The sequence below is a fragment of the Myiozetetes cayanensis genome, unplaced genomic scaffold, assembly GCF_022539395.1.
Source record: "Myiozetetes cayanensis isolate MyiCay16 unplaced genomic scaffold, myiCay2020 scf2-11, whole genome shotgun sequence".
NCBI lineage: Eukaryota > Metazoa > Chordata > Aves > Passeriformes > Tyrannidae > Myiozetetes > Myiozetetes cayanensis.
Window position 1 is genome coordinate 53,448,899 of NW_026087411.1, and position 26,925 is coordinate 53,475,823.

The following is a 26,925-nucleotide window of genomic DNA, read 5'->3' on the forward strand; positions in this document are numbered from 1 at the left end:
CACCCATCTTACGTCACTTCACTTTTGGTCATGTGGTAGCAGCCATCTGGTTCCCCAGTTAGCCACAGTATGGGATTCTCTTGTCACATGGAGAATGTCAGTGCAGACCATAGGGAAAAACACTGTGGTTGTGATGGGGAAAGAAAATCCAGCTTGTTTCATCTACTGCTCACACAGACACTTGTTTTAATATCATTTGTACAGAATGAGACCTCATTATTTATGAAGAATGAGACCTGGCTCAACAGTGAGGAGTTTAGGCATGAAAACACCTAGAAATTGGAAAGAGATGTGTGCTGAAGAGTACAGAGAGGTACGACCCATGATCATATGTTTATTTCTCTCAAGTGCAAAGTTCATTTCCTGTACGTATTCTTAGAAAAGAAAAAAAAAAGTGGTTTTAAAGAGGAAGCTCACTGAAGGAAAACAACTGGTTTGGTGAACGAGGATTAAGATAAAGCTGTATGAACAATATTAATCAAGAATTAGTAAACTGAACACCTGACCGTCACTAAAGTATACAAAGTATACAGAAATTTCTGTGTAGTACTGACCAATTAAATTATGCTGTTCTGCATCAAGCAATGATCAACCTAGGGTTCTTCACAGGGAAGCAAAGCATTAAACAAACTGTAATTCACTGCACTGTTTGTGCAGTGTATGCTACTAACACGTGATGAACTGCAGAGAATTATTTCCTGGCTCTAGTGAGGGAACTTTCAATGTGACTGGTAACACTGGAAAATTTGGGGTTTTTTCCTCATATAACTGTACTTTCCTGGTTCTTTCTTTTGGTTGGCTCATGTTTGTGGGGGAGCCCAGCTGGTTCTGGGCTCTCTGTAAGTTAAAATACCGAGGACGGAACTTCAACACTTGGCAGAGGGTTAACCACGGACAGTAAGGACTGTAACACAGAATGGGTTTCCTGTCAGAATACTGACCTATTGTGTTAAGACGTGTGGCTGTGTGTCCAATCATGAGTTGTTATGTTAGTAGTAAACCAATACTGTGTGTACATGTGTCACCCAGGACTGTATAAAGGTAGATACACTGTTGTAATAAAGTGCTGGTATCCTGAAATCGTGTCGCTTTCCCGCCTCGACCTGCAACACATGTTCTGTGTCAGCTTCCCAGAATCAGAGACTTTTTTTCTTTCCTTCACTCAAATCAGAGCAAGACAAAATGTTCAATAGGCTTACAATACCACAGTGATAACATCACGCAATGCTCATCTTTAGTTTTTCAGTATAATTGTAAGATTTGGAGGCATTCTCTCATGATGTTTGGAAGCAGCCATTGATCACGAAAGCATGGCCAATTCTGAAATCTGCTGGATTTTAATTGCATTTTTAAGGAGAATTCTCATTTTATTCTGCTGGAATAAATTAAAATATCCAGAGATTCTGATTTCTATCCAAAGCAATGAAGTTATATGATAAGAGGCCAAAGTTAGAAGTCGAAAAACTACCAAAATATTCCAGACTCTACATGATTAAGTCATTTCAGATTTTTAAATTACAAACAATTTTATTTAGCAGTGTTGGACACATAAAGTACAGATATCTTACATAAAGAATGCTACAGTTTGCTAGTTTGTGTATATTTAATAGCTTAAATACTGTGCCTGATAATGCTTCCAACATATTTAAGCGGATTCTAACATGAAGCATGGTAACAGATGTTTTATATATGTAAGATGACATGTCATCACAGCAAATTATCTTCCCTGTTGTTTTAAGACTTGCACTTATGATACCTCCACATTGCAGACACGGTAAGAAACACCAATTTTCAGTGGCAACAGTTCTTTCATTAGCATTTGCCTAACTAAAAGGTAGCCTGTCTTAGATTTTTTTTTTTAAGCCAAGTAATATTGCTGCATCATATTCACCTCTTGCATGAGATCAACCTGAGTCAAAAATAAGAAATCAGAAGAGTACATACCATAACACATGATCCGACAAAGTGTCGTGAAGAGAGAATATTTGTCCTACCTACTGTAAGATTTAAACTATTCAGCACCCCAAATCAATTTGCATTACTGTGAATAAACAATAATAGATGCTTTCAAGAATAACGTTGAATTGAGTGAAATATTAGCCGTCTAAAGTCCTTTTTATGGGGGAGTTTTCAAATTGTTTTGAAAAAAACTTCAAATAGGTGTTGATAGTGTGTTTGTAATGTTTGCAAAAGGATAGGAGTAATACTTGAAATTCCAATGCAATACTAGTACTGATTAGGGACTAGAACAGGCTATCATGTGAAAAGTACAATGTGTGGCACTGGACAATCCTGTTAGAATCCAAGTAGACTCACCACTGAAAATAAAAGTGTGTTTGTTCTCTGAGATTGACTTTTAGAATTATTTTTCCAGGCACTCCTCAAAATTCTTTATGTATTTCTCTCAGTTAATATGCCTGAGGTTCTCTTCTCAATTATAACATCTTAAAACCCAAGGGAAAGATTGTGGCATGAGACAGCGGCTTGAATGAGATGCTGGTATTGTTTACAAGTGTTTTGCTTTTGAAGAATGTTTCTGAAATTAGCCTGAGTGCTACCTGTGAAGATAAGCCAACAGAGACATTTTTGCATAAACCGTTTGCTCTATTTGTGAATGTCTAAAATATTCCCTAATCTCAGGAGAGAATAGTGCCATTTGACATGACACAGTCATTAATATTGTCAAAGCACTGAAGACAGATCTCCAGCAATATGCTAATAAAAACCCAATGAAGACTAAAAGTGCTTGTCAGCGAACAAAAAAGATTCTGTCAGCAGCCTTCTGCTGGCATACATAGATGCTGTATTCATTAAGAAAGAAAAATTATTAGCTGTTTATGAAGACCAATTCGAAGAACAAAAAATGCTGTGATATCCAAGCTGTAAGATAGCAGGCAAACTGTCAACAACAGGCACTATAACAGGAGGTGGAGATGGAAAGAAATAATGCAGCAACATGTGTGGAAAAAGGATTCCAATGTATTTGCATGAGAGATGATATCAGAAACTAGTTTTATATCCTGCTGCCATAGGACTACTCCTTTACACCTTTCAGAGGGAGACACCCCTCCCTATTTTTCCTTTGTGTCATTAACATTTCAAAATTATGTTTGTATATCAATAAAATGGATCATATAATCACCAGGAGAGTGTCTACCAGGCTGCTCCATGTAATTTGGTTACCAAAGTAATTTCCTCCTAGGAAAAAAAAGTTATCTAGTGCTGGTCAATCTGTTCCATGGTTCCTTTGTTATCACACACTCTTTATGGATAAAGAATGAGCCTGTTGTATTAAATTAAAGAGATAAATATTCCTTTCCAAAATTCAAAACAGAATTATGAAAGCAGAAAACATATTGCCTATGTACGAGCACTTGTCTGCATCCTCACATGGTGTTTTTGCTGTCTTTCCTAGGACAACATTCAACCATGAGAGATGTAGGGTGGTTGCAATCAACTTTTTATCTCAGCTTTCTACAGAATTTTGTTCAGTCTGCTTTCGAGTTTTCTGAACTGTGTTGATTCCTACTGCATATCCTAGACTAGTCCATTGTCTGTAGTTTACACAGCTCTGCTAGTAAGTTGCAAAACTTTAAAAGATGTGTTAAAATGAAACTCCTGTTAGCACTGTGCATGCCCGCTTATCTCTGGCAGATCATAAAACTATAGAATCACTTAGGTTGGAAAAGACTTTTAAGATCATAGAATTAGCTGTAAACCCATAAGTGCTAAATCCACCACTAAACCACATCCACATCTTTTAAATACCTCCAGAGATGGTGACTCCACCACTTCCCTAGGCAGCCTATTCCAGCGCTTGACTACCATTTCGGTGAAGAAATCTTTCCTAATATGCAATCTAAAGCTTCTCTAGCACAACTTGTTCTATTGCCTGTTAATTAGGAGAAGTGACCTGGCTGCACCCTCCTTACAGGTAGTTGTAGGCAGTGATAAGGTCTCCCCTAAGCCTCCTTTTCTCCAGGCTAAACACCCCCAGCTTCCTCAGCTGCTCATAAGACTTATGCTCCAGACCCTTCACCAGCTTCATAGCTCTTCTTTGGATGCACATGAGGAACATACCAGGCAGAAACAACATCAAGCAGCTTTGAGACTGGTTCTGCCTTAGTTGTGGGAAGCCTCCCTGGCCTTTCTGCAGGCACTCCTCCCACCAGCGCTAGTGTGAGAAGGGCTTGGTGCAAGACTGCATTCATGGAAAGGCTTTTCCCTTCAAAGTGGCTCGTCCCTTTCTGGGACGTGCAGTACCTTCTGGGACGTGAAGTCAGGAGAGAGTGAAGGTCTGTACGAACATGTCAGCGTCGTTGGACGAGCCTTGGTCTTCCAGCAGCACAGCACAATGGAGCATGTGAATGGCATCGCTGGAGCAGCGAAACATGGGCATTCACGAGCGGCAGCGGGGACAGCCGCCCGCTGGCCTTGCAGCGGTGCAGGCGCGCACTTCGGGCGGGCGGGACGCCAAAGACCTCTGGCTACGCAGGGGACCCGGAGGGGGCGGCGGGTTCCAGCCCCGGCCCTCCGGCCTACCTGAACCACAAGCCCAGACACGGCCCCCGGTGGCGGGGAGGGCGGGGGTGTGTGCGAGCGGGACTGCCCGGGCCGTGCGGGGCCCGGGGCGCTGCCAGCCCGGGCGGAGGCACCACCCCGCGACAGCTGCCGGGGTGGCCCCGCCCCGCCGGGACCGCTCTCAAAGCATGCTGGGGCTTGTAGTCCCGCTCGACGCCGTCCCGCCTCCGGCTGCGAAACTACAACTGAGCGAAACTACAACTCCCGGCGGGCTGAGGGGTGTGTCCATGAGTGCCGTGTCCGAGCCCGCACGGGGCGGGGGCCGGTCCCGCTAGGTCGGGCCGCGTGGGTGGGGCTTCTCCGTGCCCAGCGGTCGCCCGCGGGACTCGGCTGCGGGATTCGCCGGCCCTCGGCAGAGAGAGCGGGGCAGGATCGGGCGGCCTCCGCCCGGGGCTGGCGGCACACACCGCTTGCGGCTCGGCGGAGCGTGGCGCGGGGGCGACGAGGGCTGAGCGGGAGGCGGCGGCAGAAGCAGAGCTCCAGCGCGGGCACCCGCTGCCCGGCGGGCGGCTACTTGGGGGGGTGGCGATGGAGAGAAGTTAGCGCTGTCGCCTCGCTCCAGTGGCCGGGGAGAGGGGGCCGGGCCGGGTCGGATCGGATCGGCTGGTGCTGGGGACCTGCCGCCCTCTCGCCGGGAAGAGACTGAGTGACCGAGCGGCCGGCGGGGGCGGCGGAGGGTGCGCCTGTGTGGTCCCGTCCCTCGCCGGCTCCTCCCGCGGGCGGGCGGGCGGGCGGCCGGCGCTGCGGTGGTTACCGCCTCCCCCTGAAAATGAAGAGGTGGTGGCAGCTGCTGCTTCTGGGTCTGGCTGCCGGGGGGAAACCTGGATAGAGGCTCCTAAAGGAGGGTGGAGAGAAAGTCGCCGTTCTCTGGTTCGCGGAGGGGGAAGCCGGGCGTTTTTCTCACCTCGCTGCGGGGCCAAAGCCCAGCGGAGCCAGGAACGCCGGCGGGAGCCGCTCCTGCGCGCCGGGGGAGGGGGCGGGATGCGGGGGGGCGCCCGGCACCGCCGCGGGCCGTGGGCGAGAGCCTGCGGCGGGGCGGGGTGCGAGCGCCCGCGGCGGCGCTGAGCCGGGCGGCGAGGATGGTGCGGGGGGCGAGAAGTCCTGGCGGAGATCTCCCACCGGCGGCGAAGCCTGCCTGTCCTCTGCCTCCCAACCTCCCTGCCGCGGGGCCGAGGCGCTGGGCAGCATGAGACGGCGGCGGGGACCTGTTGTGTAGGGGGAGGCGCGGATTGAGCGGCGCGGCGGCGGCGGGGAGGGAGGATGAGGAGGACCTGCTCCCGAGGCGCTGGTGTGTGTCGGCGACTGGCCCTGTCCCGGGCTGCCGCGGGCTCGGGAGAATCCCTTCCTGAGGAGTAGTGACAGGGAAGCCCTGCGCCCCCGGGTCTGCGCGGAGCGGCGGCCCCTTCCCTCTGGACTGCGGCTTCAGGAGGAGGAGAGCTTGAAGTGTTCCTCGGAGCTCGAGTTGCAGCCTGGTTCCTCACTTGCCTTTTTTTTTTTTTTTTTCCTGTCTTCTCCTCCTTAATGATTTGTTACGTGTATCTCTCGAGGGAACGTCTTAGGAATGGTCATTTTTAGCAGTGAAATCTGCTGCGCAAAGGAGGATTATAACAAATCTCTATGAATGATAGACTCGATTGCTAAACCTTGCCTTGACCAACCTTCTGACCCTCGGAGAAAGCTCTCAGGGTGTGCGTGGGAAGGACAAAAATAATCCTCCCATTTGAAAATAAACTTGAAAAAAAAAAGACTAATTTTTTTTGAGCCTAATTGCTTTATAATTACTTTTTTTCCTTTTTGTTTTGTTTTGCGATAAGTTGTTTTGGAAAGGATTGTCCTACATGTTTGTTTTGTAACTAGTGAAGGAAAGAAGGATCCCTCTCAAGCGTTTCTGATATGACAGCTTTGGTTTCTGAAGAGTTAACTGGTGTTTGCGTGATACACCTATTGCTAGTCTGGTAGCAGACTTTTCATCATTTTATTTGCATTTTTTATTAACTGGGGCTGGTGTAGAGGGCTGTCTTGGTCAGAAGAATATTTGCACATATATATATTGTATATATTTTTGGTGGGGTTCTCCCCACATTTTACTCCTTCTTGATGACTCCTGGAGGTGGTAGTGGGCCCATGAAAGACTGTGAATACAGTCAGATCAGCACACACAGTTCTTCGTCTCCCATGGAGTCTCCCCATAAGAAAAAGAAATCAGTTCCCAAGAGAAAATGGGAGGTTTTTCCTGGAAGAAACAAGTTCTTCTGCAATGGGAGGATCATGATGGCTCGACAGACTGGAGTCTTCTACCTGACTCTTGTTCTCATCTTGGTCACCAGTGGACTCTTCTTTGCATTTGAGTAAGTTACGTTAAAGTATTCATATCTTATTTCTCCTCCTCTAGTTATTTATTTTCTGACTGCAAGCAAAATAAACATTTTTATTTAGGTGTCATAGAGAATGCTGACTGAATTCAGCTAATACTGGTTTATATAATTGAAAATGTGATCTGATAAGATGCTGAGGGGTGCATGATACAGTTTGGTTTATCATACTCTGAAAAACTAATGTTTGAGGATTAACGTTGAAGGCTTTTATACCAGAGGTATAAAAGCTCTTGCTAATGTTGCATGAGGAGTGTAAAACAACAGGTTTGGCATGGCCAGGAAATGATGGCTACATTACTGGTTAATTACTCTGAAAATCAAAACTGGCAGGTGCAAAAATACTGACCTTTTGTCGCAGAACTGAATGCAAGAAAAACAGTATCTTTCCTTAATTTATTAATTAGGTCTGTGTTTGTTCTCTTGACATCGTTTAATAGCTTGTAGATGAGAATTCCAAGTGAGGAGAAAAGAACTAAAGAGCCGTACTAGTTTGCATGTACCTAGCTTTCCACCACTAGGTAACAGCGTTAGTTTCTGTTTGTGATGAGAACTTGTGAGTTTGGTCTTAGTTTATGCTGTGTTTGCTTTGGAGGTTTGGGTTGCATTTTTTTTTAAGCAAGCTTGTGTTGTCCTTCTAGGGCTTTTTTCACTGTTGCTCTGAATTTTCCAGAGTCCTTCTCATCTATGTTAAGTGAACACACCGTAACAGCAAATCAAATATACTGATTTTTGCACTTACGTTGGAGTCATTAAATTAATTATGTATGGCAGTAAAGAATTAGGCATTTGATATGACCAATACAGTTTGACTTTTATTTACTTATTTTTATTTAAGCACCAAGTACAAGGGTGTTTATACTTCTAAAACACTTTAATATAACAATAATTGAATTACTTTTAAAGGGTTAGTGCTACTTTACCTATTTTAAATTATTGTAGTTTGATTTGTGGCAGAGAAAAAATCTTCACGTTACTTTTTTTCTCGAATGGGAGCTGTTATTTATAACTGAGGTTCAGTGCTGCCTACAGGAATTATGTTTGCTTTTCTAAGTGATACAGTTGAAAAACAAAGGTCATTTATTACTTGGTGTCTTCAAGCAAGAAGATAGTGGCGTTACCAAACCCAAAATTGTACCTGTTAAATGCAGATCATTTTAACAGCACTGGTAGCAGTAATGAAGGTAAAAATGCACAGCAGGTAACCAGTGGCTAAATGCATATGTGAGCTCAGCAGATGAATTGTCATTAGTGGGCTTCAGATTACTTTAGAGGGATTTGTTAATCGTAAATCTTCTGCATACATTATGAACCTTGAATATCATGTGAGTAGTTAAAATAACACAGTCAATGATGGTATCTACAGTAGAAGAGTGTTTACTTTTCTGGTTTTGAAGGGGTATTAAAGGTGTAACCTGACAGTACTGCATCAGGATTGGGTGCTACTGTATTCTGTTTGCCGAGTTTTGTAAACCTTTTCTGTGTGGGCTGACACTTGCATCTGTGTGCAGTCTTGTCATCTTCAGCGTAGCCTTTGAAGGCAAGTGTAAATGTAGGATCAAAACTGTAATGTTTTATGGTCATGATCGTAAAACTGATTTATCAAATCACTATTTACAGTTTATTTGTATGTTTTAACACTTTGCCCCTTCAGAGAGAAATTTTCTCTGCAGCTGCATGATTCAGAACTGCTAAAGCAGGATGAGCGGCTGGCTGTTCATCACCACCTGATTTCATTACTACTCTGAGTTACGTGCTCTATCAGAGTTGAATTCTGTCAGGTCTTTGAGATTATTTGCAGTGTAACCATATGTGATTGACAACATTTTTAGTCAAGCTACAGCATTTTCATATATAGTTGGTGCGTATTCTAACTGGCAGTCTTGAAGCGGGGAAGAATCTTGGGCTTTATATAATATAACTGTAGAAATTCTCCTATGTGCTGGTCTTGAGTCATTCTTGTATCACTTGCACTCTCCTTTCAAGGAAAATCAAAGTAGAGGGTGGCAATGGTATTTTATTTTTATAATTATAAGGTAGATTTTGGTCTTTAGAAAGCACTTGCAATTGAAAAATTATTACTCATCCTCTGAAGGCTAATTAAAACCCAAACTAAATACTATGAGAATGGCGTTCAGTATGTTAGTGATGTTGCAACTCCAGAAGGTTGTCAGTGTTAGAAAAAAGAAAGTCTTTTAATAAAGTGTTACTTTGAAGAAGTTTCTATTTCATTTATTTCTAGTATCGTGAAGTTACTATTTATTGATCAATTGATAACATCCTGAGTTGTTAAGTGTCATTGCCATCATTGGCTTATTTGGTTATGATGCTTCTCATTAACCAGCTATTTATTGAATGTGACAGAAATGTCTTTCACTCCTTTGTGTACATGTGGAACAAAGTGGTTTTGAAATGGGCACATGCCTTATGTGTCTGAAGTGTAAGGGCAAACTGTCATTGAAGAGGAAGATACCCTGTATGTTCTTGGAGTTGTTTGATTTTTTTTTTCCTATGATTAAAATAAATTATTTTGTTCCTTTTGGGTTTGGAAACTGGAAAATAGGTACTCATGGTCCAAGTCATTCCCTGGTTGCACGCAGTGAAGAGGGGAAGTAGGAAAGAGATTATTTTGGCAGCTAATTCCTTGGAAAGCATCATGCTAACATGTCCTTTATCCTTTGGCTTCACTTGTTTCTCCAATGTGATTTCCCCTTCCTATAATTTCACTTTTGACACCCACTCATCCAGAGCTTTATCTCATATACTTTGGAATACTCTCCAGGGGAGAAATAAATTTCTCCAAATCAGCAAATCTTAGGTCTCCAAAAGCAAACATATGTCATACATTTTGACCTGGATAGCTTTTGACATTGAGCCATGCCTTGTAATCTTTGTTTCTTCATGTTGGTGCTTCTGTGCTTTTTCCTGCCTACTTTTTCCAGCTCCTGCTTTCAATTGGTTTTATTCCTTTCTCTCTGTTGATTTTTATCTCTTCTGTACTCCATCACCGCTTCTTCCTTTTATCATTTCACTGTTCTTTTTCATTTTCAAAGAGATAAGTTAGGATTTGCTTAAAAGAAAAGCAACAAACCATGAGCTTTCAAGCAGGTAAAATATTTATAATTCCTGTTTCCCTCCTCTTCCAGAGGAAAAGAATGCACATAACAAGCAGTTTTATTTCTAACTTGTCTGTTAAATGTAACATGAATGATTGCAAGCACTTTTGGGTCCTAAGGGGGATGCTGTGCTTGAGTTGTTCTTAAAAATTACGCCAATTTTAAATTGCTCAAGATGAGACACCACGAATTACTGAATTTGTTTTTAAAATTTCAGTATGTTACTTTACGTTGAAACTTTATCCTAACTCTAACCTTGTGGTATTTAGCTGTTCTCTTTTTTCTTGTAAATTTGGTGTTATGTTTCATTTTCTTTTTTCCTTTGCCTATTACACACACATGCATATTGTTCTAAAGTATTCAGTACTCACTTATCAAGGTAGCTTCATGAAAAGCTCAGAAAACAAATTCCTTTCCCCAGAGCAAAGACAGCATCTGTAACTAAAGGGCAGATCTGCTGCTGTACCTAGCCAGTTCAACCATTGTATTTACATATATATAAAGTCCTTTATTTGTGCAATGGAGGTAGAACTAACTCACTTCATACTTACTGCACTTATTCAGCTAGGTATACATACTCAGAAAAGAGCCCTTTATGCCTCTGGTCATTTGGGATTCTGATTTTGCAGGTTACAGGAAAGTAAAATGGAGGGTGAATGATATTTAACACAATAGGATTTCTGAAATGGGCATATTGTTAAATGACAAATCTTGTATGGATGCACAAGTTCCCAAGTTCCAGAGCAGTGGAAGACAAGTTTCGGTGTGTTGCTACTGTGAGTAGCCCCTCTGTTCCAGCTCCCTTTCCTCTTGGACCTTACTGGGCAGGGAGCAGGAGGGAACATGTCTGCACCTGAGCTGCCTCAGTTCAGGCAGGCAAAATAAACTTCCCATAAAATGTGGTTTTAAGTGAAGATGCCAGCTGAACTGAATTGACTCAGGCATCCAACTCAGTCATGTTTTCTTCTGTCAACTCGTTTGCAGGGTGAGTGGCTCTGGGAGAAGGTTGAAGCAGATGGTAGGAAGCTGGAAGGGCTGAAGCAGTGCAGCTTTTTTCTCTGTAAACATGAGTCAGAGCTCTATCACTTCTGATACCATTTGAGGCTTACACTGATTGAACAAACTGGAGGGTTTTTTAGTTTGTTTGTTTTGAGCTAATTAACCCTTGATAATTTTTTTTTTGGTGAGCATTTGTGTAATTCCATTGTCTTTGCAAAAGATGGATGCTAGAAAATTATTTTAACTGAGACTGTGCTTATGTGTCTATGTGTGTACAAGCCATTGATTTCTATCCTCTCTCGCAGTCGCTGGCAACCTGCTCCATGCCTCCCACTTTGAAAACCAGTGTGAGTGGAGGACATTGATGAGTCACACTCTGATGCCATGTAGATTGTTCAATATTGAACTTCTATGGCAAAGTGGTGTAACTTGCTGTTCACTGTGACAAACCTCGATGTGTAAACACTGATGTCAGTAAGCTGAGCATTTTCACTGTGGTATCAACAATCATCGTCATCTTATGGCAAGTGTTTTCTGCTCTTGCAAGAGCTGGGTTCTTAGCGTGAGGTTTGTATTCCAAGTAGGTGGAATATTCTTCATGTAATAACCTTCTTTATGTTTCTTCATCTCCTCTTAAGTCAAGTAGGTTACTTGCGTCTTTTGATGGCAATGTCCGTAAACTAAGAGTTCCTTAGAAGGAAGTGCTACTAATATGCTTCAGCTGTTAAAGGCTGCTATGAGCTCACAGGGCATTTCCCACTGAAGTTGTCAAAATGGATTTTAAAGCAAAAATCATGGTATATAAACTAAAATTATTTTTCAACAAGAGGACTGCATCCTTTTCTACTTGGAAGGCAATAGCTGTCTAATTCTGCATAGAGGCAATAGGTGAATGCAGTGTTGAGTAGGTGTTTTTTAAAAAAACCCTGTCATCAAAACTAAACTGGAGCAATATTTCACTTTCTCATTTTGCCATATGTGTCTGATAAGTTAGTGAAAAAGACATGGAACACGTTAAGTCTAATCTTATGGGTTCACTTTTTGTATCGAATTTATATAGTTATACCAAATGATACGACAGATTTCTAAGGGTTGATATGCATTCGAACCAGGTGTTCTTTATTCTTTGCACTTAAGTGCCCTGCAAATGTTATCTATTAGAGTCAAATATCTCTCACATACGAAGTATATCTAATGCTTTCTTCCTTGACAAGGGACTTTTCTTTCCTTGGTCGCAAAAGAGTTTGCTTAATCTTTTAAGTTTCCTGGTGATCTGTGCAAGTATGTCTGCTGAAGTTTTTCCCTCGTTTTGTACTACCAGACCTTATAGTAGTACCTCACTGAGCAGCTGTATTAGTTTAAGCTTGTAAACCTGCTTTGAACTAATTGTATGATATAAACTGAAATCCTATCATCCAAAAACGAACAGCATTTGATACTGGGTCATGCATCTCTACTTTTCAAGGCTCGGTCTATTTATGTGGAAATGGATAATGATAAATGCTTCATTTTTCAGGGTAAAATTCTGTGAGGGTAACAGAAGGATAACCTCTCAAGGTTTACAACTCATACTTCTAAACACAAGTTTTAGTTCCCCTGAAACTGCAGAAACTTTTTACGTTTTGTAATGCTAACTGCTTTTCAAAAAGAAATGTTAAACAGCTTTTTTTCTTTTATTCTGAGGGTGTTTGAGGTTTTTTGTTGGTTGGGGATTTTTTTTTTTTTATTCAGCTTAGTTGATGGTCTTCATCTGCTGTTTCATTGAGAAGTTTTGAACATAATTTTAGTTCTTGTTTTACTTATATTTTCATGTTTTCTTTGCGGAGGTGCAGGGCAATGAAAATAGGGACTACATTGGTGTAAGAAGGGATGTTGGCTTCTCAGTTACCATGTCCTGTTAGGACCATGGGAAAATCACTGTGTAACTGTAGCTTTTGACCATCAATACACGTGCATCTTGAGAGTGAAATGTGAACATTTGTGATCATCTTTGCCCGATGTCACCCTGACCCCTTGCAGAAAGAGGGGAAATTCCATTACAGCTGGCTGGGGGGTGGTTTTTAGGCTCATCATAATTGCAGATAGGTGTAAATTCTCACCTGGAATATTTGATATCCCTTCCAGAGTGGTGAAAAAAGGTAATTTCGATAGTTTAGTTGTTCTTGCCTGTATAAATATCTTCAAATATTTACAAATGCTGATGGATAATACTTCTGTACATCTTGAGTCTCTACAATGTGAGGCTAGACATGTAATTTTGTAACAGTTTGATACAATCTATCTTAATTTATCACTCAAAAGTTTGAGCTTTCTATTGCTGATATAATCTGCATGGTATGCCTGATTTATTTTGTTCTTCCTTGAGTAGGTACTGTTGTCCCTTTATCTGAATGGATGTGTGCCAGTGGTGTAATATGTATCTTCTGGAGACTGATGTAGGGAGAGTCATATTGAATGGTTTTACACTATTGAAATTTGTATAAGTTCTTCTTGGAAGACTGGTATTGTCATGTGGCCATCACTGGAAGTCTTCTCATATTAATGCGGAAATTTTTGTACAGTGTTTGGAGGAAAGACAGACTTTTTCAGGTGTTTTCTCAAGTTAGTTTCTCGGGAATCATGTTATATGTATAGGTTCACGTAAAGTATTCTTTTCACTTATGTTTAGAATTGGACTAATAATGCAAAAAATACCTTTGTTGCTACATGATTTATTTTCTGTCATAGTATACTGCATTATTATTTTGTAAATGGTATTTCATACAAAACAAAGTATATCAGTGGATCTGGATAACTGAGAAATTATCTTCCTTTAGAAGGAAAAGAGAAAATATTAGTCTGTGCAGAACTTGAACCAAACTGTTCTCTTAATTTTTATTTTTTTTTTCCAGAAAAAAAAATTATCAAAAAGTACCTGGGCTTATTTGTAGATCCAGTAGAAACTGAAATGCTGAAATTTGAGTTGGATATTAAATATATAAATTCTCTTTAAACAACTAAGTTTCTAAAGGAAATGATCTCCCCATTCTAGTGCACCGTTAAATTGTTGGCTATAACATTCAAACATGAACTAATAATGAAAAGTGAAAATTACAGCAGAAGAGGAGAAAGCTGAGCATAACTTTCTAAGCTGCATTGTTATTTCAAAATAGCCTAGTCCAAAAAAAAAAAGCAAACACCAAAACCCACAACACTGGCTTATAATACTGAAATATTTTAAAAAATTACTTAAAAAGTTAAACAACTTTATGTAGGAAATTTTTGTTATCCTGATTAATGGTTCTTCTACGTGAGGCTGTAGTAGCTGACTTGAGATCCAGGCTACCAGTAAATATTTGTACTATACAGTGCTGTTCATCTTTCATGGGACAAAACTGATGGAAAAGGGGGAAAAATCCCTTGAAGTCACCTAGAACTACCAAAAGTTTATTAAACTTTATATAATTACAGGCCTTTTTTTTTTTTTTTTAAGAACTTAATATGAGTGATTACTTTTTATAAATTAAGGGAGACAAATTGAGAAATCAAGATGAAACCTGTGTGTAATAGCCCAAAATAAAATTCTGTTCATATTTCTCATGTTGCAGAAGAATTAAATAATACTAACATAAAACGTGCTTATGGAAGGAGACTGAAGTGTTTTGAAGTGTTGGTTTCATGTAACACAGGCCCTGTCCCCTGCCCTGTTTTACAAGTTCCTATTTGAACTCCTGTTTGTACTGCAATTAGTAAGCAAAGGGGGCTTTGCATTTGCAAAGCCTGACCATGGGCTTTCTACAGGGTGCATTAGTGGAGCTCTTACATAAATATGTTCTAGAACTTCAGCTACTAAGTTGATAGTGTGCTGCAGTGCTGTATGATTATTCAGTGCCTGTATCCCCTTTTCATCAGTGTCCATAGGGTTTATCCACATTGTTGTGGGATGGTGGCTAATGAGGTCTTACATAATGAGCTTGGCTAATGAGATCACAGCTGGTTTGGTTTTGTTTTCCCACTCCTGCTGTCCCCTTAAGTTGCTTACTGCAATAAATACTGGCAGGATGCATTTTTTGTGGTGAATATGCAGTCAGTTCAGCTGCTTCTTTAAAATTTTACTCTTATTTTAAAAAAAAGTTTCAAAACAGATTAAATAGAATCCTGAGAATCAAATTGAAAACTGAGAACCTGAACTCAGAAGTTGATGTACATAAAATCTGAGGGTGTGAATTTCAAGTTATAGTTTAAGTGCAAGACAACATTTTTACATTGGCTGCATTGAGTGAACGTATGAAATAAATTTGGTTTTAGTATGCGTTTCTTGTACATATGATCAATATATATCAGTTCTTAAGAGCAAGAACAGATATACTAGAATTTGTTCGTATTTTAGCATAAATATTCAGTATATTACTTCAAATTATGAATGTAGATTTAAAACATTATCAGGAATTGGAAGCTTCCCCTCTACTCCCTTTAAAAGGAGTACCAATACAAAATTTTTCTGATTGTGATAAATTTTATGTACCCTCTTTTTTGAGCTGTCTGTATGTTTTGATCTGACCAGAAAATTGCAGTCCTGATCGTTCTTGTCCATTACACTTGTGAGATATCCCACTGGTTATGAATGCCATGATTCAGGCCAGAGAAGCAAGTGTCAGACCAGCCTGTACTTAAATTTTGCTGGCATGCTTGTTTGCGCACATGGTGTGGATTTTCATGACACATCTATGTATGTTCCTTAGTAAGCACTTTTATTGACAAAAAGGGTTTTCTAGTGTTCAGTTAGTGTGTGAAAGTGTTATAATTGTTCCTAATTTATTCCTAATTTGGAACTATGCAGAGCAGTTAAAAGCACTAAGACTTCTCTCTAATCAGCATTGCAACTCTGTAATAAATTTGCTTCTTGTGAGTCTGGTTTCCTTAGACCTGAAACTCATAGTGCTTCTACAGAGGGGAAAAAAATTACCAGTTTTAAGATACTTTTATCATTCAACATGATTTGTATTGCATGTTGTGGTACCAAAGATTGGAGTGCACTGTGTAAAGAGCATATTGATTTGCCTGAGTGAATTAACCTAGAGAAGAGAAAGATCATTGGGGAATTTTATTAAAGCAAGTTCTTGACTGGAGAGGGAAAATGGAAAAAAAAGAGCCCTGGACCCTTCTCAGTGGTGCTCAATGACAGGACACAAAATGAATTAAAACAGAAGAAAAAAGGGTAGTTTGTTTGGTTTTGTTTTGTTTTGTTTTCTTCTTTTTTAGTCTGCTTGTCTGTTTGTTTTGGTTTGGGTTTTTTTGACATGAGAATGATGGAAACTGGCACAGGTTATCTAGAGAGACTATGGGCATAGTGAAAACCAAGGAGATGTAGACCTGAGCAGTCTCCTCTAGCTGACCCTGCCTTGATTTCGGAGGTCGGGGGTTGGACTCAGTTTTCTGAGGTCCCATCCTACCTCAGCTATTCTGTGTTACCTGAATATCTGAGAACTTAGCAGAAGACAGCAAAAGGTATATATCTAGTAAGATAACGTTAATCTTGTTTTGATGACCTGTTTATCACATGCATACCTCAAGAAAACTTCAGTTTTATCTAGTCTAAGGATATGAACCTAAAGTCGAACAGAACTTAAAAATTGCAAGTGAAATAGGCATATATGTACTTTCTGTCCCTCCTTCTATTTTTGCACCTTTGAATGTAGCTTTCTCCATTCAAAGTGCACTTTCCAACACTCTTTGGAGGTTCTTTTCCTGCTTTTTTTCACTTATGTGCTGTTCCTCACCAAGCTTTGTCCTCTATTATTCATCTGGGTTTTGCTGAATTACAGTAAGTATTGTCTTTTCTTGTCATGTAAATAACAGAATTAAGTTTTAAATAAAATTCATTTCATACAGAATGTCTCTGTTTGCAGTTGTTCCAGCACTTTTATGTATTCATCAGTTTTTCTGTGTCTTGCTTAACTTCTGTGAACTTTTCTTGCCTTCTATTTACTGTTCCTAGCCACTTGTTCACCTTAATAAACTAAGAGTGCTCTTGCTGTAGAAGGAATGGGGAGACAGTAAAGGTGAAGTTCAAGGGCTTAGTTTTCCCCTTTCTGTAGTGCCTTTTTTTTTTCCTGTGATCTTCATTGTTTGCCTATATCATTGCAAAGATATGTAAAATCATAGTGTCTGTCTTCTACTGCTTGAGTCAGGTAAAAAAGTTGTTTGAATCCTGCAGATTCAGGTTTTTCCTTGAGCCTGCCTTGACAGTAGCAGCTTCACACCAACTCCTGTACCTTAAATTATAATGTGTTCCAGCTTCTGGACTCTAAACATAAAGGATGAAATGGCTTGTCTGAAAAGCTGCTAAAGCTGGATTAGTTATTTTTGGGGAAGAGAAAACACCCTAGATATGTCAGATTAATCCAAACTCCCTTTAAATGGTGATTTGCTTAAAAAAATAAAATGTGTAAATAATTCCAGTAAGGCAGATGTCCATTTCTGGGATAATAATTGGAAATAAAATTATAAGCAAAGAAAGCTTAAATGAAGCAGTGTATTCTATTTCAGCAAAACGTGTCTGTATGTCTCATGGCATTGATCACTGCTAAGTTTTTCCGAGGCTGGTGGAAGCCGAAGGGAGGATTTTCCCATACCACATATTCAAAGCACTGTTTTTCAGAATGAACTTCATGCCTGTAGATCTGGCTGCTTTTTCTGAGAGGGCAGGGGTTGAGATTCTGCTTAAGAATTCAAACAAAACATCAGAGTATTTCATAGGAGCATCCCAATTTCCTTTCTGTTTAGCATTCTCCATTGCAGCAAGATGAATCTGGTTGTAGGCTGCTGAAAAAGATGGACCCACCTCTTCCCTTCTCCCAGGCCTCAGATGTCACTTCTTTTGTCTGGCTCTGCTGTTTTCCCCACCCAATGGTGAGCCACTTCAGGGAGTTCCCTTCCTGCATAGAGCTTATCCTTCCCTTCTGCCTACACAAAGAAAAACTTTCTGCTGCTTTAGATCACTGAGCTGGATCCCTAAAAGTTGAGGAAAATGTTAGTACTAGTGCAAGGGAGGAAGTGAGAGGGAAGAGATTGTTATATCATCTTAGCTGTGATTTGAAACCATATCTCAACCTGAGGAAACTTGTTGTGAAGTCTTGGCTCAGTTTGGCATCTGTGAGGGTGCGAACAAAATATCTTAGTTGCTTAATTAGAATTTACAGAGTTCTGACTTCTGAACCATACTTTATTTCTGAAGTAACTGGATTCTAGTTTGCAGAACTTGAATTGCAGCATCCTTCAAATTATTAAATGCACATTATTAAATGTTCCATAGTAGTTTGTCTTAGGGATTTTATGATTTTTTTTTTAAGACACACTACACGCAATTCTGTTACACAACATGGGGCAGTAACTGAAGCAATTTTTCTTCCTGCATTGTTCCTTCTGTAGTCTGTGTTCCCCATATCCAGACTCCAGAGCCAATGTATTGTATTGCATTTGATAGCAGAGCCTATGAAAAGCTGTATGAATGCTTCTTCACCTTAGTTTGTACAAAAACAGCTGAGTTAACTCAAAATATGCTAAACTGAACCAGGAAAGGAATATTGTCAATTTCTGCTATTTCTTCTGTGCTTCATCTGAGGTAGCAAACAATACAGGGATATTGTCTGTTTCTCTACAGTCCCATTCAGCTGCCTGATTGGGTGGTGTTTTTTTTTTGTTTTGCTTATTTGTTTGCTACTGTAAATGTTGAAACTTTCAGTTTAGAAGAATGAAGGAAGAACCATAAAGCAGTTAATGGAAATCTGAACAGCCTGCATGCAAGAGGTAGTTGAAGTGTATGCCTCTATTCACAGAGCAATTAAAAAAATGGCCTTTAAAATGATTTTGTTAAATAAGACACCTAAAGCTAATTAGAGCAGAAGGGATTGTCTGTGGAGCAGAAGACAGGAAAGAAGTTGTGGACTGAAATCTGACAGAGATTAATCGAATTCAATGTAAGACCTTGAAAGGATAATCATTCTTCTTTTACAAGACAGAAAGCTCAGATGGCTTTCTTTACCTTGAGCTATGGAGGCTTTGAGACTTTTTATCACTGTTTCAAGTTATTCATCTACAGCGTAAAATATGGATTTTTTTCCCCTAATGTAATGAACCCTAGATCCTTTTAGGATCAGGCTGCGCTGTGCATTGTTTTTAATGCTAGCCTCTGAAAACTGAAATCTCCTTTCCAGTACTTGAGCGTATGAAAAGTAATGTGCTGAGGGACAGAGGGACATTGCAGAGGAAAGTGTATTATGACTGGGTGGAGTAAAATAATTTTGCTTTTTTACTCAGCTCATGCTCCAGATGAGTTTCGGAAACAGGCAATTGACTATGAATGTGAAAATCCAAACAGTCTGATATGAGAAAAACAACTGACATACTTTTATCCCAGTAAGTGAAACTGTTACGGGCTGATATCCAGCTCAATTGAAAGGTAAACATGCCCTTCCCAATTCACATACCTTTCTATTATTGCATCCTAGCAAACTTTAACCAACAGTTAAAGTTGCTAAATGATAGTCTGAAGGTGCAGTTACCCAATGGTTGACTGTTCTTGGTAAAAGTAAGTTTATTTCCTGCTCTAAAACTGTTTTTAAACAGTTATTGGCACTAGTGCTTGCTGTTGCAACAAAGAAATGGCATTTGTGAAAGGAGAACATAGGTTTGTTGCTTCTTGGTTCAACACAAAAGGAGCGACATTTGTTGCAAAGGTAATTCACTGTTATTGAAATAACACTGTCATTGAAACACTGTTTTAATTTGATCTTTATTGCAAGTATTCTTTCTGACTGCAAAATAAAGGTCAATGATTTTGTGTAACTTATTACTGAAGTTCAACCCTACAGATAAGAGTTGCACAGTTATTCTGTTATTCATCCAGAATGAGTGCATTCCTAGGCCAGCTATACTTGCCTTCATATTCTGAATGATGAAAAGACAGATAATGTTGGCATATTGTTCAGTGCATGCAGAAGGTTTGGGAGCTGGGGGGAACAAGAAGTGGAGAAGAACTGAAGTATTTGCTGTAGTATTTGCTTCTGGAAATTTTAATTTACTCAAGGGAAAGTTGTTTTGTTGCCATATTTAGTACATTTAAGTAAAGTAGTAATAACTTTGGATATGCATGCTGGATTTTTCAGTTATTAGTGCATCCAATACTGTAGACAGAGTTGGACTGCACTTAAGTTGCTTATGCATGTTATGTCCTATCAACATCTCTGTCACTTCAGAGACTGAAAGTAAAAAATAAGCATATGAAAAATAGTTGAATGAAACACTGGCAGTCCTACTTCATCAGTGCGGAATTAGGAATTCTGGGAATGACAGCATCGTGCATAGGTCTTTGTTATTTGACTCCCTTTGGAGTTTGGTTATTTATATATTTGTTTTATGAGTGGGTCAGAAAAGAGGGCTGTTAAAGGTAGTTATATCAGTAGTGCTTTAAGGTTTCAAATTATTTTGTGGGAGTTTTTTTCAGTCCTTTTTCCAGTACTTTTCCCTTTTCTTACTGTTCCTGGTTTCTCTTGTGCTAATCTTCCATGACAGGGAAGTTCTGTAGCTCTGGCCATCGTTGGTTTTTTTTGCTTGGGTTTTGGTTTTGTTTTTTGTTTTGGTTTCTTTTTTACTTCAATGCCGTCATAGTGAGGGAAAGACCCAGGAGACTGGCTTGCAGATTAAATATAGAAGAGATAGTGGCTTATTCTGAAACTTTGTTATACAGAGGCAGGATTCTGCAAGTGTGATGGTCTCTCAAAGATGTATGTTGTGTTGATTGATGAAAGTATTTGATTGCCTAAGCTTGAGTCTTATGTGTGTGCCAAGAACTTGATTTTTATCGACTAAGATCTGAAACCTGTGCCTATGCTGGGCATACCTCTCTAAGGGCATGGCAGAACTCCTTCACTGAAATTACAGCTTTGAGCAACGCCAGCCTACTCATGAGTTTGGTAGCACAGCTGTTTTGGGGAGCTAAGCTGTCCTCTGTGGGGCTGCTTTCATCTGTGGCTATATGGAGCGTAAATGAAGAAACACTGAAACTACTTAGTTCACCACACATCTTCCAGTTTCTGCCATCTCCAGTTCTGTGTATTATTATGACTATGCAGAAGTCATCTTTGCTTAAACCTCAGTTCATCTCCACAAATGTCCCACCCACAGCTTTAAGCAAAGCAGGACTCTGTGAGGGCAGCTAGGGGGTTTTGAAACTAGCAGCTCTGTCATAAGGCGTATGACAGAGGAAGGAGAGTCTGGCAGGAGAGTATCAAATTTAACTTCTACAGGCATGCTGGAATTTTATTTCATTTTGGCAGTCTTGAATATAGCAGTCTTGCAGTTTGCTTTAGCATAGGTTTTCTGTGTGTAATTATTAGACTGATAAGTTCCCGAACAGGCACTATTTCTGTTCTTGTCCACATATTCCCTCCCAAAACAATGTCTCCCCTTCTCTTCTCTTCTCTTGTAGTACAAATACCTTGTACATGCTTGCTCTTTACCATTTTGTTCTGTGGACTGATGCTTCTTCCTTCAGCACTTTTCAGAGAGCCATAAGGGGCAGCACTGCCTCTTCTGGTTGAGATAGCTTTTGAACCTGTTTCAGTGATGGGAAAAGTAAAGGCAAGGGCTTCATTAATTTTGTACTGGCACTGTAGTCTTACCATATTTTCTCCTCATTTCTGCAAGTCCTCCAAATAAGTGTCATAAAGTTGCTTTTGGTTTAGTGCTTCTTTAAGTGAGGAGGGAAGTGCTATAGATAACGAGAGTACTAGAAAGGAAGAGTTGCTCTGCTGCACAGTTTTACAAAAGAAGGCATTTGGCTGTTCAGGTGGCACTTATTTGACACTGCTGAGTTATCCTTTCACAGTGCTTATGGTGTAGTTCTTGGAAGAAAATGGTGAAGGTCTGGAGATGCTCCTTGCAGGCAACAAAGTACAATTGTGAATGAATAGACTTGCACAGCCCTACTGTACTGGAAATGTTTCTGCACAAGAAACATTTTTGCTCTGTTTTTGCTCTGCTGTATAATACAAGGTGGTTTGATTCATCATCTGTTTTTAACATGGTACATAATACATTGTACAGAATACTTGATTAAGTGTGTCTAAGTGTTGCTTGTATAGAAATAAAAATACAAACCCCATGTTATAACCCTAAATACTAATACTACTTCTTGAGTCAAGGTGTCTTAATCAAATTGCGTAAGTGGAGCTATTTGATTTAAGTACATGTCCATAATCAAACTTGTGGTATAGCAGAGTGACCAGTGAAACTACCTGGGTCTTGATGACATGGAAATTTACACCAAATTTAGGTTAGAAAAGTCCATGGCGTAATAGTTTTTTAATGTATACAATTTTCCTTTTGTGACCATTTTACATGCTTAAGATGCTGTTCTTCACAAGATAATGTAACACAAGTAGTTTGATAATTAGGCAAACCAACTCTATATTGACTGTTTTTGATTTTCATATTGGAGTGCTTCAGAACCTTTTTTTTTTACTATTATTTTTTGTAATTGCTTCCAACATAATTCTTGAGTTCTAATTCTGACAATCAGCGTTCATTTTGCTTTTTATGTATCAGCATTAAATATTAATTTTTTGTTTGTTTGTTTGAAGGTGCAGAAAGCTTACTGCTGCTTCAGCTTTGGTCATATATCATAGTTCTAAATTTATTTTCAGTTTGTAAGATGACTCTACCTTTTGATAGCTTGTGTTGACTGAAGTGGACTAAAGTTCATTTGCCAGTGGAGAAAACTGAGGAGTTAGCTTGGTTCTCTAGTGGCAGTATTGGTCTACTATGCATGAAAAAAATACCTCTAATTAGTGTTTTAACTGTATATACTAGTTATAAAAGGATCAGGCATTGATCAGACTATAGGCAACTCAGAGGTGTGTGTGTGTGACAGACATGCTGGGTGAAAATTTTTACTTCAGTATAGATTTTTCGTGGCTGTTGATCAGCAGGCACAAAAACTAGTTAATACTAAACATGCAGAATGGAGAAGCAAAACTACTTTTGCTTTGCTGTTTGTTAATTATTTATTATTACTCTGTGACTTGGGGTAGGCTTTTTGCAGTAAGATTGGCACTGGCTGCTTCCTCAGCTAGTTATCGAGGCTCCCTGCCATTTTGAGTTTATTTTTCTTCCACAAAGCCTGGGAAAAAAGATGAACCTTGTTCTGAAGGTCACTATGTCCAGCTGTCTTTCTGAGCAATGGGATTGAATCATTTCAGAACTACTGACCCTTCATATATAATACTGTGCCACTGGCTGCCCTCATCTAAAGCAAGGGCTGACAGGATACTGAGGGGATTTCAGCAGTTGTGGAAATGAGTGAGAGGATGTCCTGTTAAGGTAGCTGAATGCAATGGGCTTTTATATTGGCAGGTTCCACTGGAATTTTCTTGACACAAAAATTCATCCACAGACAAACGTTTTCCTTTATTTGAAGACATAAGAGTTTTAAAGGACTGTCTTATTCTTATGGTAAGACATCAAGTATATTTTAGTACTAATTGCAACAGACTTTGATACAGGAGGCTGTCTTCTGGGAGAGCTTGAATCCAGTAATCAGCATCTGTCTCTTTGATCTCATGTTTGTGTACACATCTATTTCACCAGTTTAATAAAGGTGTACTTGTAGAGTGAAATCTTTGAAAAGGAGAAAATGGTCACTGACAGATGCAGACATGATATTTACTTTTTTTTTCTTTTTGTTCAAAGACAAACCTAATACATCCTTTCCCAAGAAATATCTGAACTATAGTTGGGTTCTAGAAATGTTGTTTGTAGCACAAGTCATCCTACAAATTGAAGGCCAGCTCTAAAGTCTTGCTTATTATAGTCAAAAATATCTTTTGGAACACCACATATTTTAAGAAGGTATCTTCTCAATTGTTTTCCTGCAGACTTTTTTCACACTCTTATGCTTAAAATTGAAAGTTGTTCTTCAGAAACTCTGTTTTCGGTTTGTACTCTGCCAGTAGGACTAACATAGTCAAATAGAACTCTTCAGAATAGTACATTTGTCCTTGCAGCATTGGTTAGTCAGATGCAGGATATCAATTCAACAAATCATGTGTGCTTTGTGCAAAACAACAATAAAAAAATCTGTAAAAAGAAATCTTTGTGAATGACGGTCACTGAACTATGACAAATAGGGCATTAAGAATCCATTCAGAGATCAGATTAGATCAGAATATTTTGCTCAGACTTGAATGATGATTTCTGTGAAGTGAAATCTTCACGTATTTGGAAGACTTCACAGGCAATACTTATGATGTGTACAAAAATTGTTAAGCGCTGTCAGTGTCAGTGTAAACTGTTAGTGTAGATCAGAAGTGGCATGTGGTTAATTACTTGAGCGTGTGCTTTTTTCTGTTGCTTTTATTGGAGAACTCAGTTTCCTTCCTGATAGTCCTGATGGTGCATGAAGTGATGTGTAAGGGTGATACGATGAAAGACACTATATTCCCTTGGGTGTTGCTTTCCTAACAAGGGGTAAGTTAGGTTGTTGAATTGAGAAATGTTATGAATATTTTTGTTTCAATTTCCCAAACTTCTTCCCTTTTATTTCTCTGAAAATTAGAGAACCTATCACCAAAACTGGCAGTTTGCTTCATCACAGGAATTTTTCCTTCCCTCTCACCACCCCAAATACCCTAAAAAAGATTAGTGTTTCTTTTACTCAGAGAGGATGATGCTGGGAGAGTTAAGGTGATTACCTCTGGATGTGTAGAAGGATGGTAAAAAATGGTTCTCTGTGTTGTTTGGGATGTGACAGGACATAATGGTTTTAAGTTGTTTAGCTCCTGCCTGCCTGATTTCTCAGACAGTGTATGTCTGTTTTAGTTTGTAGGAAGCCTTGGAGCTGTAGTATGTACACTTATCAGCTGACTTGACATATAACATGAAAAAGGCTATTGCCTGCAGCCATCTTCTGCCACTGGAGAAAGTTACACGGTCACCTTATTTAAAATTGTGTGGTCCAGTGTCTTAAATAAAGAATTAAAATCAAAGGTAGGATGTGAAACTTGCAAAACTTCCACAGGGTTTCCATGTGATACATTGAGGTCTAAATATTTAAATTTCTAAATTACAGTATGTGTTATGACCTTCCAGTGAGTTTCAGTAGCATTGTCAAGAGATATATTAAAAATTAATAGTGTGTGAAAACATGTTTGGTTTGGCCTACATAAAATAAATGCTTATGGATTCCATTCTTAGTGTTTGCATTACTGAACATCTGAATTTTAATGAACTAGTACTTAGGATTATTTTAACATGTCTGAGCAGGTTTATCTGTCCAGTGTTAGCTTCAGAATTAGAATTTAACAAGGTAACTTATAGACGAAGAAAGGCGATGAAAGCATTGGCAAACACATGGCAGGACCTATGCTAAATTGACTGGTAGGACAACAGACTGGTCCACAGTGGCAAGTGGAGGGTAGTTTGCTTCTCTCAAGCTGTTGAAGTACATCTGGGACAAGTAGTCAGGGTTTTCATGGGAATAGCCTCTTAAAATGGCATGGGAGCAATCTGACAGTGAGAGAACACTTATGGATCTTGCAGCATAGCTGTAGTTACTGTGCTTAATTTGAATGTTCAAATAGGTAATTTGGGTAGGTAACAATCACCTGATTGGACCTGATGTTTTGCAGATCTGTGAGATCTCGTTTGTCTGCTTTAGCTAGTTGTTCTCACTTACTACTGTTGATAGTTTCTTCAGCACTTAATAAGCAAACAGCTAACCTGCTCTATTGATTAGAATTAACTTGTAAGTTGTTTACCAACATGTGGAATCCTGTTCTCCTGGTACTCTCATCTTTGGGACTGCAGTTGTGGTAGCTCATTAAAAAGGGGAGATATGAGTAGATGAGTACCTGCCAGGCTCCTTGTGTGTGCTTCTATTACTTTGTGTCTGTAATGGAAATTTATATTATTAAAAAAATGAATGTTAAAGGAACTATATGGGAACTGTAAAGCTTTCATAGTTGAAGGTTAAAAATCTGTGAGATAGAAATGGGTCATAACTGCCTGGTATCATATTCCCCCTCTGTGCTAACAAACTAATCGTGCTTCTGCCTGAGGAGGGAAGAAGGCTAGCTGGAGACTGTACTTTAACATATATTTGTCCCCCCACCCTACTTTACCATGTGTCTATTAAATATACTGCTTTTAAGGCATTCTCTTTATTGTATGAGAACTCTAAATGAGTTTCTTTAGGCCTACCTTGGTTCTTCACACTGGGACTTTGCAACTACTTTTGTCTTTGTCCTATTTTGTTGAGGGGTTTTTTCCATTTTTTTTTCTTTAAAGTCTGGTGTACTGTGCCAAAGAGAAATTAAAGGTAAATAATGTTACCTGTTTTCAATATAGCAGTGTGATTGATTGTAGGCTTTACTGAGGTATTATGTAGAAACAGCAACATACTGGTGTGTGATGCTAGACAAATCAGTGAGGTCTTGGTGTTACCATGACTTGTTTCAGCTGGGTCCTTCCAAAAAGTTCGTAATTTTTTCTAACTGTCGTGGTTTTGCCCTGGTTCAATTTACTTTTATACTCCCACATACAATTACTATTAGTTGAGAGAAGGTTTATGCAGACAAAAAGAGACTGAATTAAAAAAAGTATGAGTATTTATTATTAACAAACTAAAACTAAAGAATTATATTTACAACAATTCTACTTAAGTAAAAGGTATTATGTATTTACAAAAGATACTTCTCCCCTCCACCTCCCTTTATATCAGTCCAAGGAGGAGAAGCAGTCTTTTTCTGTTCTCAGAATTCCAGCTCTCTCTCTCTCTCTCTAGTAACTCTGCAGCACTTTCGTCGCAGTTGGAACTTCTT

General features: G+C 39.6%; 2 protein-coding genes across 7 annotated transcripts in view; one reads left to right on the forward strand and one right to left on the reverse strand.

Annotated features, from left to right (window-relative positions):
* Positions 1-26,925, forward strand: part of ZDHHC14 (zinc finger DHHC-type palmitoyltransferase 14) — a 645,017-nt gene that overhangs the window by 539,069 nt on the left and 79,023 nt on the right. For 3 of the 6 annotated variants that reach the window (XM_050316221.1, XM_050316225.1, XM_050316222.1), the window contains exon 1: positions 5,684-6,929. The exons of 1 other annotated variant lie outside the window; for it this stretch is intronic. In XM_050316221.1, the coding sequence (XP_050172178.1) occupies positions 6,679-6,929 (251 nt within the window). In that variant the 5' untranslated portion in view covers positions 5,684-6,678. Of the gene's footprint in view, positions 1-5,677; positions 6,930-26,925 lie in introns of those variants that run through there. 2 more of the 6 variants (XM_050316224.1, XM_050316223.1) reach the window with 2 other exon arrangements.
* On the reverse strand, positions 4,853-5,769 carry LOC126640138 (uncharacterized). Its single transcript, XM_050315702.1, has 2 exons — positions 5,486-5,769; positions 4,853-5,387 (listed from the first exon to the last, which is right to left on the reverse strand). Exons 1-2 carry the CDS (start codon positions 5,767-5,769, stop codon positions 4,853-4,855), a joined length of 819 nt encoding a protein of 272 aa, XP_050171659.1.

What these genes read in the sequence shown, in the direction of transcription:
- LOC126640138 (XM_050315702.1), bottom strand. Translation starts at nt 5,769, where the DNA reads ATGCTGCCCAGCGCCTCGGCCCCGCGGCAGGGAGGTTGGGAGGCAGAG. An exon ending in GGCTTTGGCCCCGCAGCGAG is followed by an intron (nt 5,388 to 5,485) that starts GTGAGAAAAACG and finishes TCCCCCCGGCAG; the next exon opens with CCAGACCCAGAAGCAGCAGC.